The following is a 12,891-nucleotide window of genomic DNA, read 5'->3' as shown; positions in this document are numbered from 1 at the left end:
TATTAATAATGATAAATAGTTCATATAAAATTATTAAATTTTTTTGTAACTGTGAAAAACTACAGTTATACAAGCATTTGTGAGATGTTTATTGCAAAAAGAAATACTTAAAATGTATAAAAGATAAAGGCTTTCGATGAATGCGCAACATGCAAACATTTTACAAAGAGGCAGTACATTTGTACATATATTTCTCAAACTGCAGGTGGCCTCTTCAAAAGACACATTTGGCACAGAGATGTTTCATAACATGGAATGTTTAAACCAAATAGGACATCCCCTCAAACATATGCTTGACAAAACAGCATTTCAATGATATAATAAACTGTACACAACAATTTGGTGCATTGTAAAGTTGATACACAACTTATTCATTCCTATTTTCGAAATACCAGTTAACCATGTCAAGAGGTAAGGAACTTATGAAAAAAAACCTTGAATTCAAAGAGTGCCACGATTCACCTCCCAGGCATAAGAACGAAAAAAAGTAAACCCCCATAATAAAATATGAAATACACCATGTAAACATTAGAGAAGTTTTAAAAGCTGCTGACTTTTGTGTGAATACAACCATAAAAAAGGAGGCTCAATATTTTCCCAAAGAAGAACATTTCCTGGAACAATTTCCTTACACAAAGAAACGTTTCATATCCAATAAGACATAAATCCATATTTAAAATATGGATTTTTAAAAAATGGATTTTAGATCATTTTTTTCTAAATACATTTTTGATCAAACATTTTTTTTTTATTAGTATGGCTTTTGTTTTTGGAACAAAACTCTTTGTTCTACCTCTGCCAAACTGTTACCAAACTTAACATATTATTTGTCTTTCCAGAGAGTATGGCTTTTAAGCATGAAACGTAAACAAGATACAACAAACGGTAAAACAATCTCCTGAACAGCACCAACAACTACAATATTTTATGCATTTTGTACCACAAGCAGAACATGTTGAACAACAAGGCCACAGGCTCAAAAAAAGGGAAAACAACAACATTGAAAGGCAGACATATTATTAAATGTATATTTATGTCATATGTAAATCACCACTTTGGTCCCATATACTCAGCTGTATTCAGAAAGATTATCTAAAGGACAAAACAAGACATGTATGATATCCCATTTAGAAACTACTTTTTCAACAACTTCAACAACAACAACAACATAAGGATGGCTTCATGAACATCTAAGCTCAAGCAATCATTAACATTTGATGTTTCAACTTGAGCTGGGACTCCTCTGGATGGCGTCTTTAGGTGAGTCGGATACCCAGCACCTGCTCCAGCTCTTGTCTTCTCTGCTGCACCTGAAAACAAAAACGATGTTGTATTTATAAAAAAAAAGACCTCAAGATTAGTACCTGATTAGAACCAGTGTTTATGGAAGCAGTGCTGTGCATTCGCTTTCTTTTCCCCTCACCTTTGAGTAAACATATCGGCCCACTGCCTCAGGTACCCAGGGTGCCTGGTAGAAGTCGGTCCTCCGCTCCTCCTCTGGGTTTCCCGTCACATCGGTCATCAACTGAGCACACGCAAGAAATAAATCTCCAATTATTCGGGTAATCACAATTCTATGAACGTCGGGAACTGCTGCATTCCCAAATGACAAAAGAAGGCTCGAAATAGTGGATTATTAAATGTCAATTTACTTTGCCAGTGCTTAGAGAGGGAAGATTGATAATTCATTCAATGAAGGAAACATCAACGTCTTCCCAGTTCATTTGAGCTCAAATATCCTCTTAATGTTTCAACACAACGTGTGTCGAAGCTCTGTTTTTAACATCAGTGCAGAGGATGATGGTGTTTGCCTATTATAACTCGGTTGCTACGTGTGCACAGAAGCTGTAGGAAGGAAACAAACCTTCAGATCTCTGCTCTGAGACTTGAGCCAGTCCTGGATGAAGTCCTGTGGAGTATTGCTGAAGCTCAGCATGAAGTCTCTCTCTATCTTCAGCTGGTTGATGTATTCGATGGTCTCATGAATCTATCAAGAACACAACCAGTACAGAGAGAGTACAGGGAGTTATTTTTTTCTTAACAAACTCGCTCTTTGTTTTTCACCTCCTTTGATCACCACTAGGAGAAAAAGCCTGCGAGGTGCAAGCCTTGCCTTCATCTCCAGAGCAGCGATCTCCTGCTGGTTGGTTGTAGAGGACAGGAAACTGTTCATTTGGCCCTTCAGAGGGTCATCCACCTCCACATCGATGTCATAGCACGCCGTCTTCTTCTGGTCTGTGGGGTCCACACTGCTCAAAGAGGACATACACAAAGGATGAACGTTAGCGAGCAGCCCAGGAATAATTCATGATGTCCAAAAACCTTTCAGAGGATAAACCAGCGTTTCATACAAAGAGAGACAGAAAGAAAAGAAAGACATAATAATATGAATAATTAGAAAATAACAACATTTAAAGCAGTTATTAAGATATTACATAATGAAAATTAGCTCAAATATTCTGTAAATATAATAAATAATGAGATCCTGTAACATACTGGTATATTTCCATTTCCAAAACAGAGCTGACACTCCTTTACCTAATCATGTGATTGATGATGATGGGGTCAGGGTGCTGCAGCAGGCCCGCCAGTTTCATGGGAATCTCAGAGAATCTCATGCGGGGACAGCCAAAGATCTGAACAGCATTAAGTGAGAAAACAGAGAAAGTTTTACAGGCAACAAGTTATCAAGATAACATCTCAACATTTGATATAACACATAAAAAAAGTATCTCTTCGCAGCGTTTTTGCCAAAGCACAGATTGTACTGCTCGGTATATTTTCAAGCTCTCCCACTACCTGTCTGAAGTAGCGGTTGCAGTTGATGAACTCCTTCTCGTGACTATCCTGCAGCTTGTTGTTCTTGATGTAGAGCCACAGCGCTTGCATGATGCTCGCCCGTGTCTGCGTGCAGTGCACGCCCAGCAGACGAGCAAGCCGCGGGTCCCAGTTTGTACTGAGGTGGCTGGTGGGAAAAAAACAAAACATAAATGTAAGCGCAGATAAGCAATGGCCTTCTCGCCGGACAGGCAGATGGAAAGGGGGGGGGCTACTGTACCTGGTGGTCCAGCATGAGCAGGAGGGGTGCATTTGACATTGACATCACCGGGACGTTTGACCTGGAAACCATCGGTCTCCTGAGTGGTGGGCATTCTGTGCCACTGAAAAAAGTCCAGACATCAGACTCTGTCTTTAAAAAGTAGCTAACGTGAAATCTAAAACCATTCTCCCTATAAGCAAACCCTTGACTTCATAAAAAGCTTCACACTGGATCACTGGTACAGATCTTTTAATAATCCCTCCCTGCTCTTGTCAGAACGCTTCCAACAGTTTGAACGATTCCAGCTGAAACGTCCGCCGTGTGAAACACTCTGGTCTCCGTGTGCCCTTAAAAAAAAAAAAAAAATGTTGCATCAAATGCCTTTTGTGTTACATCATACCTCTACTAAGTGGTTGTCAGGTCCATAGAGCTCCTTATCGAGCTCGATCACCAGACTTTTGAAGAAAGACGAAAACTTCTTCTTCTGCTTTCCAGGCTGAGAGAGAGAGAGAGAGAGAGAGAGAGGGAGAGAGAGAGAGAGAGAGAGAGAGAGAGAGAGAGAGAGAGAGAGAGAGAGAGAGAGAAAGAGAGGGAGAGAGAGAGAGAGAGAGAGAGAGACAGGGAGAGAGAGAGAGAGAGAGAAAGAGAGGGAGAGAGAGAGAGAGAGAGAGAGAGAGGGAGGGAGAGAGAGAGAGAGAGAGAGAGAGAAAACAGACGTTATGAAGCGTGTGAAAAGACAGAGATACAGGAATGCTTTCTATCTCTGTCTTCTTGTTTCGCTGTGTCAGTGTGTGTGCGGCTGCATTGTTGAGCTCTGACCACATTGGGGGGGGGGCATATAAGTGTAGACAACTAGAAAAAGCTGTTTCACCCCCGCCCTGACAACGTCTGTTTGCACAACATGACCCCATTCACTCCTTCCCTCGTTTTTTTTTGTTTTTGCCAGTGACTCTATGAAAAACTCCTACATGTTCCTCGACCAAGGGAGAGAAATCATCAGTCCAAAAAAAAAAAAACCCTCCTTCATGTGGCCTCAGATGACACAATGAGTGGAGCTGGAAGTGATAGATGGAGGGAGGGAGGGGATGGTATGTAACGGCCAGTGGTTTCAATTCCTGGTTTCCAAAGAGAACATGAGCTTGTGTATGTGTGTGTGTGTGTGTGTGTGTGTGTGTGTGTGTGTGTGGAGCTGTGGGGTGGAGTGGGGAGAGCTGTAAACATCTGGCTGCGTGGTCTGAGCCAAAGACTCGGGCCAGCCAGAGCTGAGAGACTTTCAGAAACATAATAAGACTCGGCAGTCTGACCACAGGAGAGATGATGAGGAAACAGAGCAGGACCATTTCTCTTCTCCACTTACTTCCTCCAGAAGTTTTCCCTCCACTCTCAGCTCCCAGGAGGACACCTTCTCCGCCTCCTCGCCCTCCGGCTTGCTGGGGGTGTACGTGTTGGAAATGTAGATCCTGAGCTTTCGTTTTTGCTGCGTGAGACAGGAAGTGTCAGGAAGTGATTGAAAAGTAGAACTGGAACACAAAAGGTAGAATGTCGTAATCGCGTTCATCTGACAAGAGAGACCTTTTCATTTTATTTTTTATTTTAACTGACGGGTGGAGGCAGCTGTTTGAGAATGGAAAAACCTCCCGGAAAATTCAAACATGAGAAAAAACGAAGGGAAGAGATGACTTCAAAGTGTTTTATCATAATGTTACAGTTAGAACGATCATTGACTTTCAAGATTACCATGATGTCATCGAGGTTTTGTTTGATAGTTTCAGGTCTATCTTTGGCTTTCAATGTGAGCATGTCAGTCAACTCGATTCATTTCCTCACTGTGGTTAGTGCAGCGAGCTAACACCTCCGTAAGCTAACCCGCTCCTCTTACAGCCCCTGCTGTCACGTGCAAAGAACTACCTTACCTCTCCGCTGCAACAACTGGAGCTCATTTGTCTGCAGGGTAAACAGAGAGTTGCTCTTTTGTTGTATTCCTGGAAAAGTAGCTGCTCAAAAGGTTTTGCTTTTGAATTTAGCGGCGCCTTTGCTTTTACCGCCAGCGAACAAAAACGCAGCGTGACTGAAACCATACAGCTTTAAGACAGAGAGCTATCTGACGGGATCATTCCTCCGTCATAAAATCGTGACAGTGCGTTATCACGAAGAGGTACCATGATGGGCTTCTTGATGGCTTCCTGAATCTCCATACGCTTTCGGGCGATGGTCTGATCCAGTTTCCTCTCGAAGGCGAGGAGATCCATGTAGGCCTGAGACTCGGGGACCAGGTCTCGGATCTGGAGAGGCGAACACAGGATGGGACACGTTGAAGGAACGCACCTGACTTAATTCAGAAAAAAGGATGCTTGAGAGAGGAGGGAGACTTTCTTACCCTCTGTGGGAGAACCTTGTCGGCCATCTTGCGTCTTTTTGGACTAGATGACACAGAACACACTCAGCTAGATCCTTCAGAACACTCCCCATGTGAATTTAAACCCCACCAAAACATTATGTGAAGAAACAACAACGTCCTGCATTATGTCGCCCTTCCTGCCCTTCAACACAGAGAGCTCATTGACCTTGATCTTCAGTCGTTTGTGAAAATCGTGGGCCTTTGCGATGTCTTCGTTGACTCGTCGTGCGATCACCTCAGGCTGACAATTATCCTCGCCACGGACTTGACAAGAGCCGCTCTGTGTCTTTAATCATGTTACACAGTTCCTCCTCATTATGACTTGATTTAATTCACATGCTCCATAATGAGAGAATTTAGGAAGCTGCTTCAGGCCCCGTGGCTTGCTAATCCTCGCTTCACTGGGACTTTTTGTAATGAGATAAAAACGTTTAAAAAAAAAGGCACAAGAGGTTCATTGTGGAGGCGAGTGTAAACGCTGCCTCACGTCACGGTTCGCCACTTTTACAGCAGCGCGGTATCACCGTAAGCAGCTTGAAGTCAAAAAATAAGCGCTGGCGTTCGCCGCTTTGAAAGCAAAGAGGCCGGTCATGAGACGCTTTGACCCCTCGTGTCTGTGCGCGCTTTCTAACAAACGCTTGCTTCACAAACACAGAGCTGAGGAAAAGAAAGAAAAAAACACCAGCCCGAGGGGAAGCAGGATGTTGTGAGGTCAAAAGAAAAAAAGATTAAAGATTAAAAAAAAAAAACATCTTCTAATGGACGAAGTTACATTTACACAGCATCCATCAGATTCAGGACTTCCGTCTTCTTTTTGAATTGTTCCTGTCTGTCACTTCAATAAGTCAAGTCTCGTCTTTGAGTCAATAGTTCCTGATTCTTAAGAACACCAGTGTGTGTCCTCATAACATTAACAGGAACAACAGATAAAAATCACGATGAAGAAATCTTAATGTTTGAGCCTGGACCTGAACAGAGAATAAGTGACGGTGAAGTGTTTAATGAGGAGCATCATTGCTTATTCATTCTTAATAACTAAGTAGTACTTGAACTAAATTTGGTAGAGTTTCTTCTTTCTCTGCTGTCAAACGTCACCTTAGGCTCTTGAAAGATGCACTGAGGTCCCTGTTTTCTTTTTCCACTACGTTTTGCATTGACAAAAGAATCCACACATTAGTAAACAATGAGAAAACCTGTCAGTTGAAAGCCCTTTCCCCCTCGCCACACCCAAGGCTGTCCTTGTCAATCAGGCTTCCCCCCCCCCAACACACACACACTCTCACTTTACCCTCGTCTGAGGCCTCCCAGCCCCTCTGGCTGCTGCTGCTGCTGCTGTTGATGCTGATGATGGAAGCGCTTCCTTGAGGGGTCCATGCTCATGGGCCCCATGCCTGGCCGCATGGACATGTTCCCACCGCCGTAAGAAGGACCAGGCAGCTGACCCCCCAACGACCCCAAGGGGCCCCCTACTCTGCCAGGTGGCATCCCCGAGCGCTGGAGACAAGAGTGGAAGCTGAAGCTTTGATTTCAGGTTCATCGGAGCTTAACATCAATAACATAGATGTGCAGCAGTGGTCTGTGTTTGACAAGTTAATCCTTTATATTTGAAGCGTATTGGGATTCCCAACTGATTCTAGTATTCAAATCAGATAAAGCACAATTTTATCCTGATTGCCTTTGTTTAAGGACATCAGAAAAAAGGTGAAAAAATATGGCTGCAATAAGGAAAACAATTACTAAAGCAACTAAACAGTGTGCTCTTTTCAGAGCTGGCTTCTTCCACAGAAAATGAGTCTCTTGTTTTTTGTTTTTTGTAATACAGCTTTAGTCTGTAATAAATTAAGTTTTATGTGACTTTGAATTGTCCATCTTGGTGTGGTCTGTCCTGTAACAACAAACAAAGTAAATGCAATAGTGCATATAATGAAGTGAAGAGGACATAAAGGTGCAGCTGGAGGGGGGTTAAAGTGTGAGATAATACTGTCTATGCAGGTTGATCTCTGACAGATGAGGGATCATGATAAAACTAACTGACAAGAGGGCTGAGGGAGACCACGTGACTCAGCATTTTACACATGCAAAACAGCATTTTTCTATCAAACTATCTGAATTCAACGAAGAATAAAGATAAACCTCGTTAAGTCACGGAAAACACCACAATAAAAAAAAAACGTTTAACTCTATTTATTGGTGTTATTATTGTGTAACTACAGATACCACTTTCTAATGCGGAAGTAGTTTCCGCACGTTTAGGTTTAAAAAAATAATGACTAAAGAGGGATTACTTTATTTAATACTCATCAGATTCTCTTTTGACTTATTTTTTCAAATAATTTAATAACAGCTTCTTTTTTTAAACTTTTCATCAATCAGCTTCAGAGAGATATCGATATTCAACCCTTAATTTAAGTCAGACAAACTTCTCATGCTTTGCCACATTTTTCAACTTTAGCAAAGACTAATAAATCAGTAAAATAATTTTAATTAAAATTAAGTAAATAAATGGGTCACCTGTGGATACTGGGGAGCGGTGTTCATGCTGCGGGGATATCCCGCCTGAGCTTGCGGGATGCCTGTCATCCTCACGCCCGCAGCATGGCCAACATTGACGGGGTGCAGATTCGGATTCATTGGAGGGACCGAAAAACCTCCTCTGGATGCCATCTTCAATATCCACAAGTGGTCAAAAAGTGTCGGAAACTTCAATGAAACGTCTGTCCAAATACAAGTCTAGCAAGCCACTAAAAGAAAAGTCTAAAAATGGATCGAGCTGAACACACCTCTTCTAACTGAGGACTGCTTCTTCTGGTTTGACAGCGAGCACTACTGTCAACAAAAAGCTAGCTATTGTTAGCTCGCCTCAAGTTCCGGGGTTTGCGTCTCGCTTTTTTTTTTTTTTTTTTTTGGGAGTCCAAATATTGGCGGCTGGAGATTGTCATCCCCTCCCCGTGTCTTTGTGTCACAGTTGCACCGTGAGGCTGATGACAAACATGATAACTTCTGACTTTACGTGTATTTATTTAAGTTACTGCCTACACATACACATAATGCATCGTGATGCCTTCAGGGAGCTCGGAAATCACGGTGTTGAAAGTTAATGGTTTCTTTAACTTGGAAAAATCATCGGCAGCATGGCATATCATGATTGAGCTACTTGTCAGAGCTCAGTTGTCAGACTTTAGCAGGCACACATGAAGGCACCATAACCGTCTCCCCTGGCAGTTATTTTTTTACTGCGAGAAAGTTAATGTATGCCAAGAGAACATTACTTTGAGTTGGTTTTAACCTCTACTCATTCTACTCAGGTTAAGATCTAAGACACTATTGTATTGGGGGAAAAAACTGTAACATTTAATAATTGTTAAAATATATAGGTTAAAATAATCCTAACAAGTGAAACATCTGTAGTTTATGGATCAACAGCCTCCCCTGTTGGTCATTTCATCTGTATCTGTTGGCTATGAACCTCATCACGGTTACTCGGTTTATTCTCATCAAATCCCTTTTCAGTGCCTGTGTTAAAAGTTAAGACAACACATATTGACAGGTAACAAATCATTTATTATGCTAGACAGAAACAAACTGAGCCATGATAGCAGCAATTCAACTATTGGAATATTTACACTATCACTTCACACTAAGGATATATGTAACCCTTTACAATGTAAACACATGATACAAAGACATTTTGAATGCTAGAAAACAAGCTGATCTATTCATCAAAAAAATGAAACAAAATATACCTGCTGTCTGCAGAAAATACCTGCTTGAACAGTTACGGGTTCATAGACTGAACATTTATAAAAAAAAGAAAAAAAAAGAAAAAAAAAGAAATCAAGGTTCCACAGTTGAATGACAGGGAGAGCTGCTTCTCTCTCGCACTCTGTGGAACTAAAGCCTGATAGTGAGTGTAAAATAAAAGACAAACCATTAGTAATGATTGTCTTTGACGTTACTATTTTCAAAAGGTGAGGAATTATATGTACACCTACTGGCTAATCATTTCAGTCCTTAAAAGAAATAACATAGTGTATGTGCACACGTCACTCTTCACACAGCTGCCTCTGCTCGGCCTCTGAATCATTTCACAAGACTATCTCTGTGCAGTGCCATTATAAACGGTGATATTCATTATTTTGGACTCCAGCATAAAAAAACAAAAAACAAACGATAAAATGTTGGTATGAAGATATTGTGGAAAAAAACAACAACTGTCAAGTATACAGTGGGAGGTCTAGACTGCTTCTGCAGAGCAGCAAACGCCAAAAATGTCACCTTAACATTGACGTCCATTGATTTCACGACATAGAGAACCAAAAGAGAAGTGTTATTGGTCTTCCCATGTGTGCGTGTGCGTGTCTGTGTGCCGACACACGTCACAATGAGAATGTGTGTTTGGTGGCTGAGTGCGTTATTGAGGGAATGCCTCATCTTTCATCAGCATGCGCGGGCTCTCCTGGTTGTCGATGCGACGTCTAGGACCCATCATGCCTATGGGAGTAAACAGGAGGCTGGATGTCACAAGACAGTCACAGTAAGAGATAGTTAAAAATATATAGGAATAAACTTAACAGTACATAACTTCTGTTGTGAGGGGGTCTGTCAAAGGAAACAACAAAGACAAAGTTTGATAAAGTCATAAAGTAGCATGGGATCATGGGAGTTGTTTTCATTGTTAGAGAATCATCAATGTTGATAAATGTTATGGACTCAAGTTTAGGTTAATCTCATTTGAGCACCCCGATGTCATGAGCACCCTTAAAATCAGCTCATGTGAGCAGGTCTCTAATGCAACCAGCTCTGTTATTTAAAACATCTGAATTCATTCTGCAAACATGCTCGTATAAACATGGATAACATTATATACATGCTTTACTTTGTTCCCTGCATTTATCACTGACTCATACCTGCTGTACATAAGTAGCAGATAAAGTAAACCAATGTTCTCTGCAATTTGAGACCACAAACATGCTAATGAGTTCTACAGAAAATTCAAATTGTTTTCTACTTCAGGATAATTTCTACTTATTAAACAGTTAGTGTTTTAATGATAAGTAAATTAACTTAAAGTATTCAGTGTTTATGTGCTTCACAGGTTAGATGAACATTTAGGAAGAATATATGAACTAACACTTGTTTCTGATTTTCTAGAATTCCAAGTATGTCCACCCTTCTTGTGCAAAAACCAACAGGGTGAGCTTCCTTAAAACTTTGGGTATCTTATGACAAAAGTGCGCCAGATACACCTTTAAGAAAACAAATGTTCACTTACTGTTCTTATGTTTGAACGATTTGGATCTTCTGGGTGAGTTTGGATTCTGGGTTGAAAAAGAGAACATCTTCTGTCAGGATTTTCACTTGTATTACTCCATGTGTTCATAGTAATTATTACTATATATACATGTATAATTAACAGTTTTATGCTGGCCCAAGATGGTGTATTCTTCATTAGGGTCTAACAAGACAAAAAAAGATACCTTATCAGATTTCCTTTTCTTGGCTGTGAAATAAAAACAGATGTGTTTAGAATAAAGAGATTCTAGTTTCATGTAATTATTGTCCAACTTCTGTGGATGTCTGGATGATTACATGAAAGATACCGAGCAGTGGAACATCACCTTTCTTTTCTGCCCCGTAGGACCAGTCATTATCGTTGACGTCGTCGTTATCCTCTTGGTCACTTTCTGACTTGTTGTTAGTGTTGTTTCCAGTGACTATTCTGTAAAAAGGGAAGAAGAAAGCCTGACACACACTTACTGACTCAGCATTACTCACTGCAAATAACCGTGGGATTAGAAAACAAACACTCTCTGACCTGAAGCTGTTTTTATCTCTCTATTTGGCTAAACCGATGGAAAAGGAAAAGCATTTCTGTGGTATTTCTAGCCAGGAAGAGTGATTACATATACTCACGCTCAGGGAATTCATTTTTATCACAAACAAAATTAGAAAGTGATATATTTTCATTGAACACCCTGTCAGGGATTATTCTTTGATACCTTCTGTTGGCTATGCGGCTGCTGTTGCGACCCATTCCCAGACATTTCTCCAGGTGTGGGGCAAAGCGTGAAGCAGCGATGCTTCGGCTACAGTTGGGGCATACGCACTCCTTGTTTTTCCACTGGTTGTACACCTGTCCGAATACATCCAGTCCTGGCTGGTCCACAATTTCTGCAAATATAAGACAGATACATGCACTTCTAATCATGTTTTCTTCGGCCCCTCCTTTATGATCTAGTGTCTTTTTTTTATTATTATTATTATTATTTGACTCGGCAGACAGAACGACTCAATGCTCACCAAAGTCCCTCATGCTTTCTTGGTCCGTGTCATCAAGGAAAAAATAGCCCTGCTTGACGGCCCGGTGGACCTCAAAGCAAAGACCCAGGCATGCATCCTCCACCAGGTCAGACATGATGTCCTGAGCAAGGCCCTGGAAGGGGAGGTACACCACATCCACTTGTCAGACCATGTGTGTTTGTATCCTACATATATATGTAAATACCATATACTGCTATGCGTCTCTGTCTCTGTACCTCCAGCTTGCTATTGTCCAGGCTGGACATTGAAACCTCCTCCATTTTCATTTGCCAGAACTACCAGATGAGCCGACAGTGCTGTGTTCATGCTGCATTGGCCAAACCAGGGCTGCAGCAGAGAGGGGGGGGGGGGGACACAGTTAGGAATGCAGCGGTCTTTGATGAATGAGTGTAAATCAGCTATGGCTCGACATTCAACGCATTGCATTTTGATGTAGATACTTACAACTGCACGGTGAAAACTGCCAGGGGAGACACTTCCCACGTTTATAACCTGTTAATCACAGAAAACAACTGGTTCAGCAAGGAGGCTACACCATCTCCATACAAACTGCACACAACACAATGTTTTATTTTCTTTTTTTAAAAACAGCACCCTTTTAGGTCGAGCACTGGTGTTTGAAGAAAGTAGCTCAAACCTGGGTGAAGAAAACAAAGAGCCGTGTATTGAAAAGGGCTGCTGGACCTCCGCACAAAGCCTCCAGGTCAACAGTGGCTACAGCTATCAGCTAACAATAATACATGCGTAAAGCTTGACTAAGTATATAGAAACTGTGTCACACATTTTGCGGGTGACTGAACGGTTTTTGTTGTTCAAGAAATTACATTTGAATCCAGCCGAGGCTTGTCCCCGAACCCAACACCGCTGCTGCACTGCGGCTTTTACTCTCTAAAATCCATCCTTCAAACATCGACTGAGAAAAACCAAAAACCCTTATGTCCAGATATAACTTCTGTCGTTGATACAAAACAGAAATCACAGCCAAGCAAACGAGCTAATTGTGTTTATTTACCTATTTCGGCAGGCATCCATCTTTACATCACAGGGATCAGACAGTAGCAATCGATCGCTGCACGAGTTTCCACTGAAGGTTTCTTCTGCTGCTGGGTCTCTTCCACCTCACCAGGCGCGT

The 12,891-nt window shown here is 41.5% G+C and overlaps 2 protein-coding genes across 6 annotated transcripts; both read right to left on the bottom strand.

Annotated features, from left to right (window-relative positions):
- Positions 1-65: 65 nt before the first annotated feature.
- smarcd2 (SWI/SNF related BAF chromatin remodeling complex subunit D2) lies at positions 66-8,531 on the bottom strand. Its single transcript, XM_079372285.1, is given in 16 exon segments — positions 66-1,310; positions 1,424-1,525; positions 1,865-1,987; positions 2,114-2,249; positions 2,539-2,636; positions 2,800-2,946; positions 2,948-2,965; positions 3,059-3,082; positions 3,084-3,161; positions 3,441-3,536; positions 4,398-4,517; positions 5,200-5,322; positions 5,418-5,460; positions 6,727-6,932; positions 7,950-8,102; positions 8,219-8,531. Coding segments are annotated over 15 exon segments (1,521 nt in total). The 5' UTR covers positions 8,219-8,531; the 3' UTR covers positions 66-1,256.
- A 447-nt stretch (positions 8,532-8,978) lies between these two features.
- Positions 8,979-12,861, bottom strand: atxn7l3b (ataxin 7 like 3b). Of its 5 annotated transcripts, none has more exons than XM_079372295.1 (10): positions 12,772-12,861; positions 12,204-12,251; positions 11,975-12,086; positions 11,739-11,871; positions 11,438-11,609; positions 11,057-11,157; positions 10,916-10,938; positions 10,711-10,756; positions 10,022-10,037; positions 8,979-9,931 (listed from the first exon to the last, which is right to left on the bottom strand). In XM_079372295.1, the coding sequence occupies exons 3-10, from the start codon at positions 12,023-12,025 to the stop codon at positions 9,850-9,852; spliced, it is 624 nt and encodes a 207-aa protein (XP_079228421.1). In that variant the 5' UTR covers positions 12,026-12,086; positions 12,204-12,251; positions 12,772-12,861; the 3' UTR covers positions 8,979-9,849. The 5 variants fall into 5 exon arrangements, with proteins under 5 accessions (XP_079228421.1, XP_079228423.1, XP_079228422.1 ...); XM_079372297.1 differs by lacking the exon at positions 12,772-12,861 and adding an exon at positions 12,584-12,752; XM_079372296.1 differs by lacking the exon at positions 12,772-12,861 and adding an exon at positions 12,354-12,418.
- Between the last annotated feature and the right edge of the window lie 30 nt (positions 12,862-12,891).

This window comes from Symphodus melops, assembly GCF_947650265.1.
Source record: "Symphodus melops genome assembly, chromosome: 21".
NCBI classification, from domain to species: domain Eukaryota; kingdom Metazoa; phylum Chordata; class Actinopteri; order Labriformes; family Labridae; genus Symphodus; species Symphodus melops.
The sequence above is the reverse complement of the archived record's forward strand: the minus strand, read 5'-3'. Positions and strand labels throughout refer to the sequence as shown.

Excerpts from the sequence above, each read along its gene's own strand:
- atxn7l3b (XM_079372295.1), bottom strand. The coding sequence starts at position 12,025 with ATGAAAATGGAGGAGGTTTCAATGTCCAGCCTGGACAATAGCAAGCTG. Across the intron at positions 11,610-11,738 it reads AGAAAGCATGAGGGACTTTG|AAATTGTGGACCAGCCAGGA; the intron begins GTGAGCATTGAG and ends TTATATTTGCAG. Across the intron at positions 10,939-11,056 it reads CTACGGGGCAGAAAAGAAAG|CCAAGAAAAGGAAATCTGAT; the intron begins GTGATGTTCCAC and ends TTTATTTCACAG.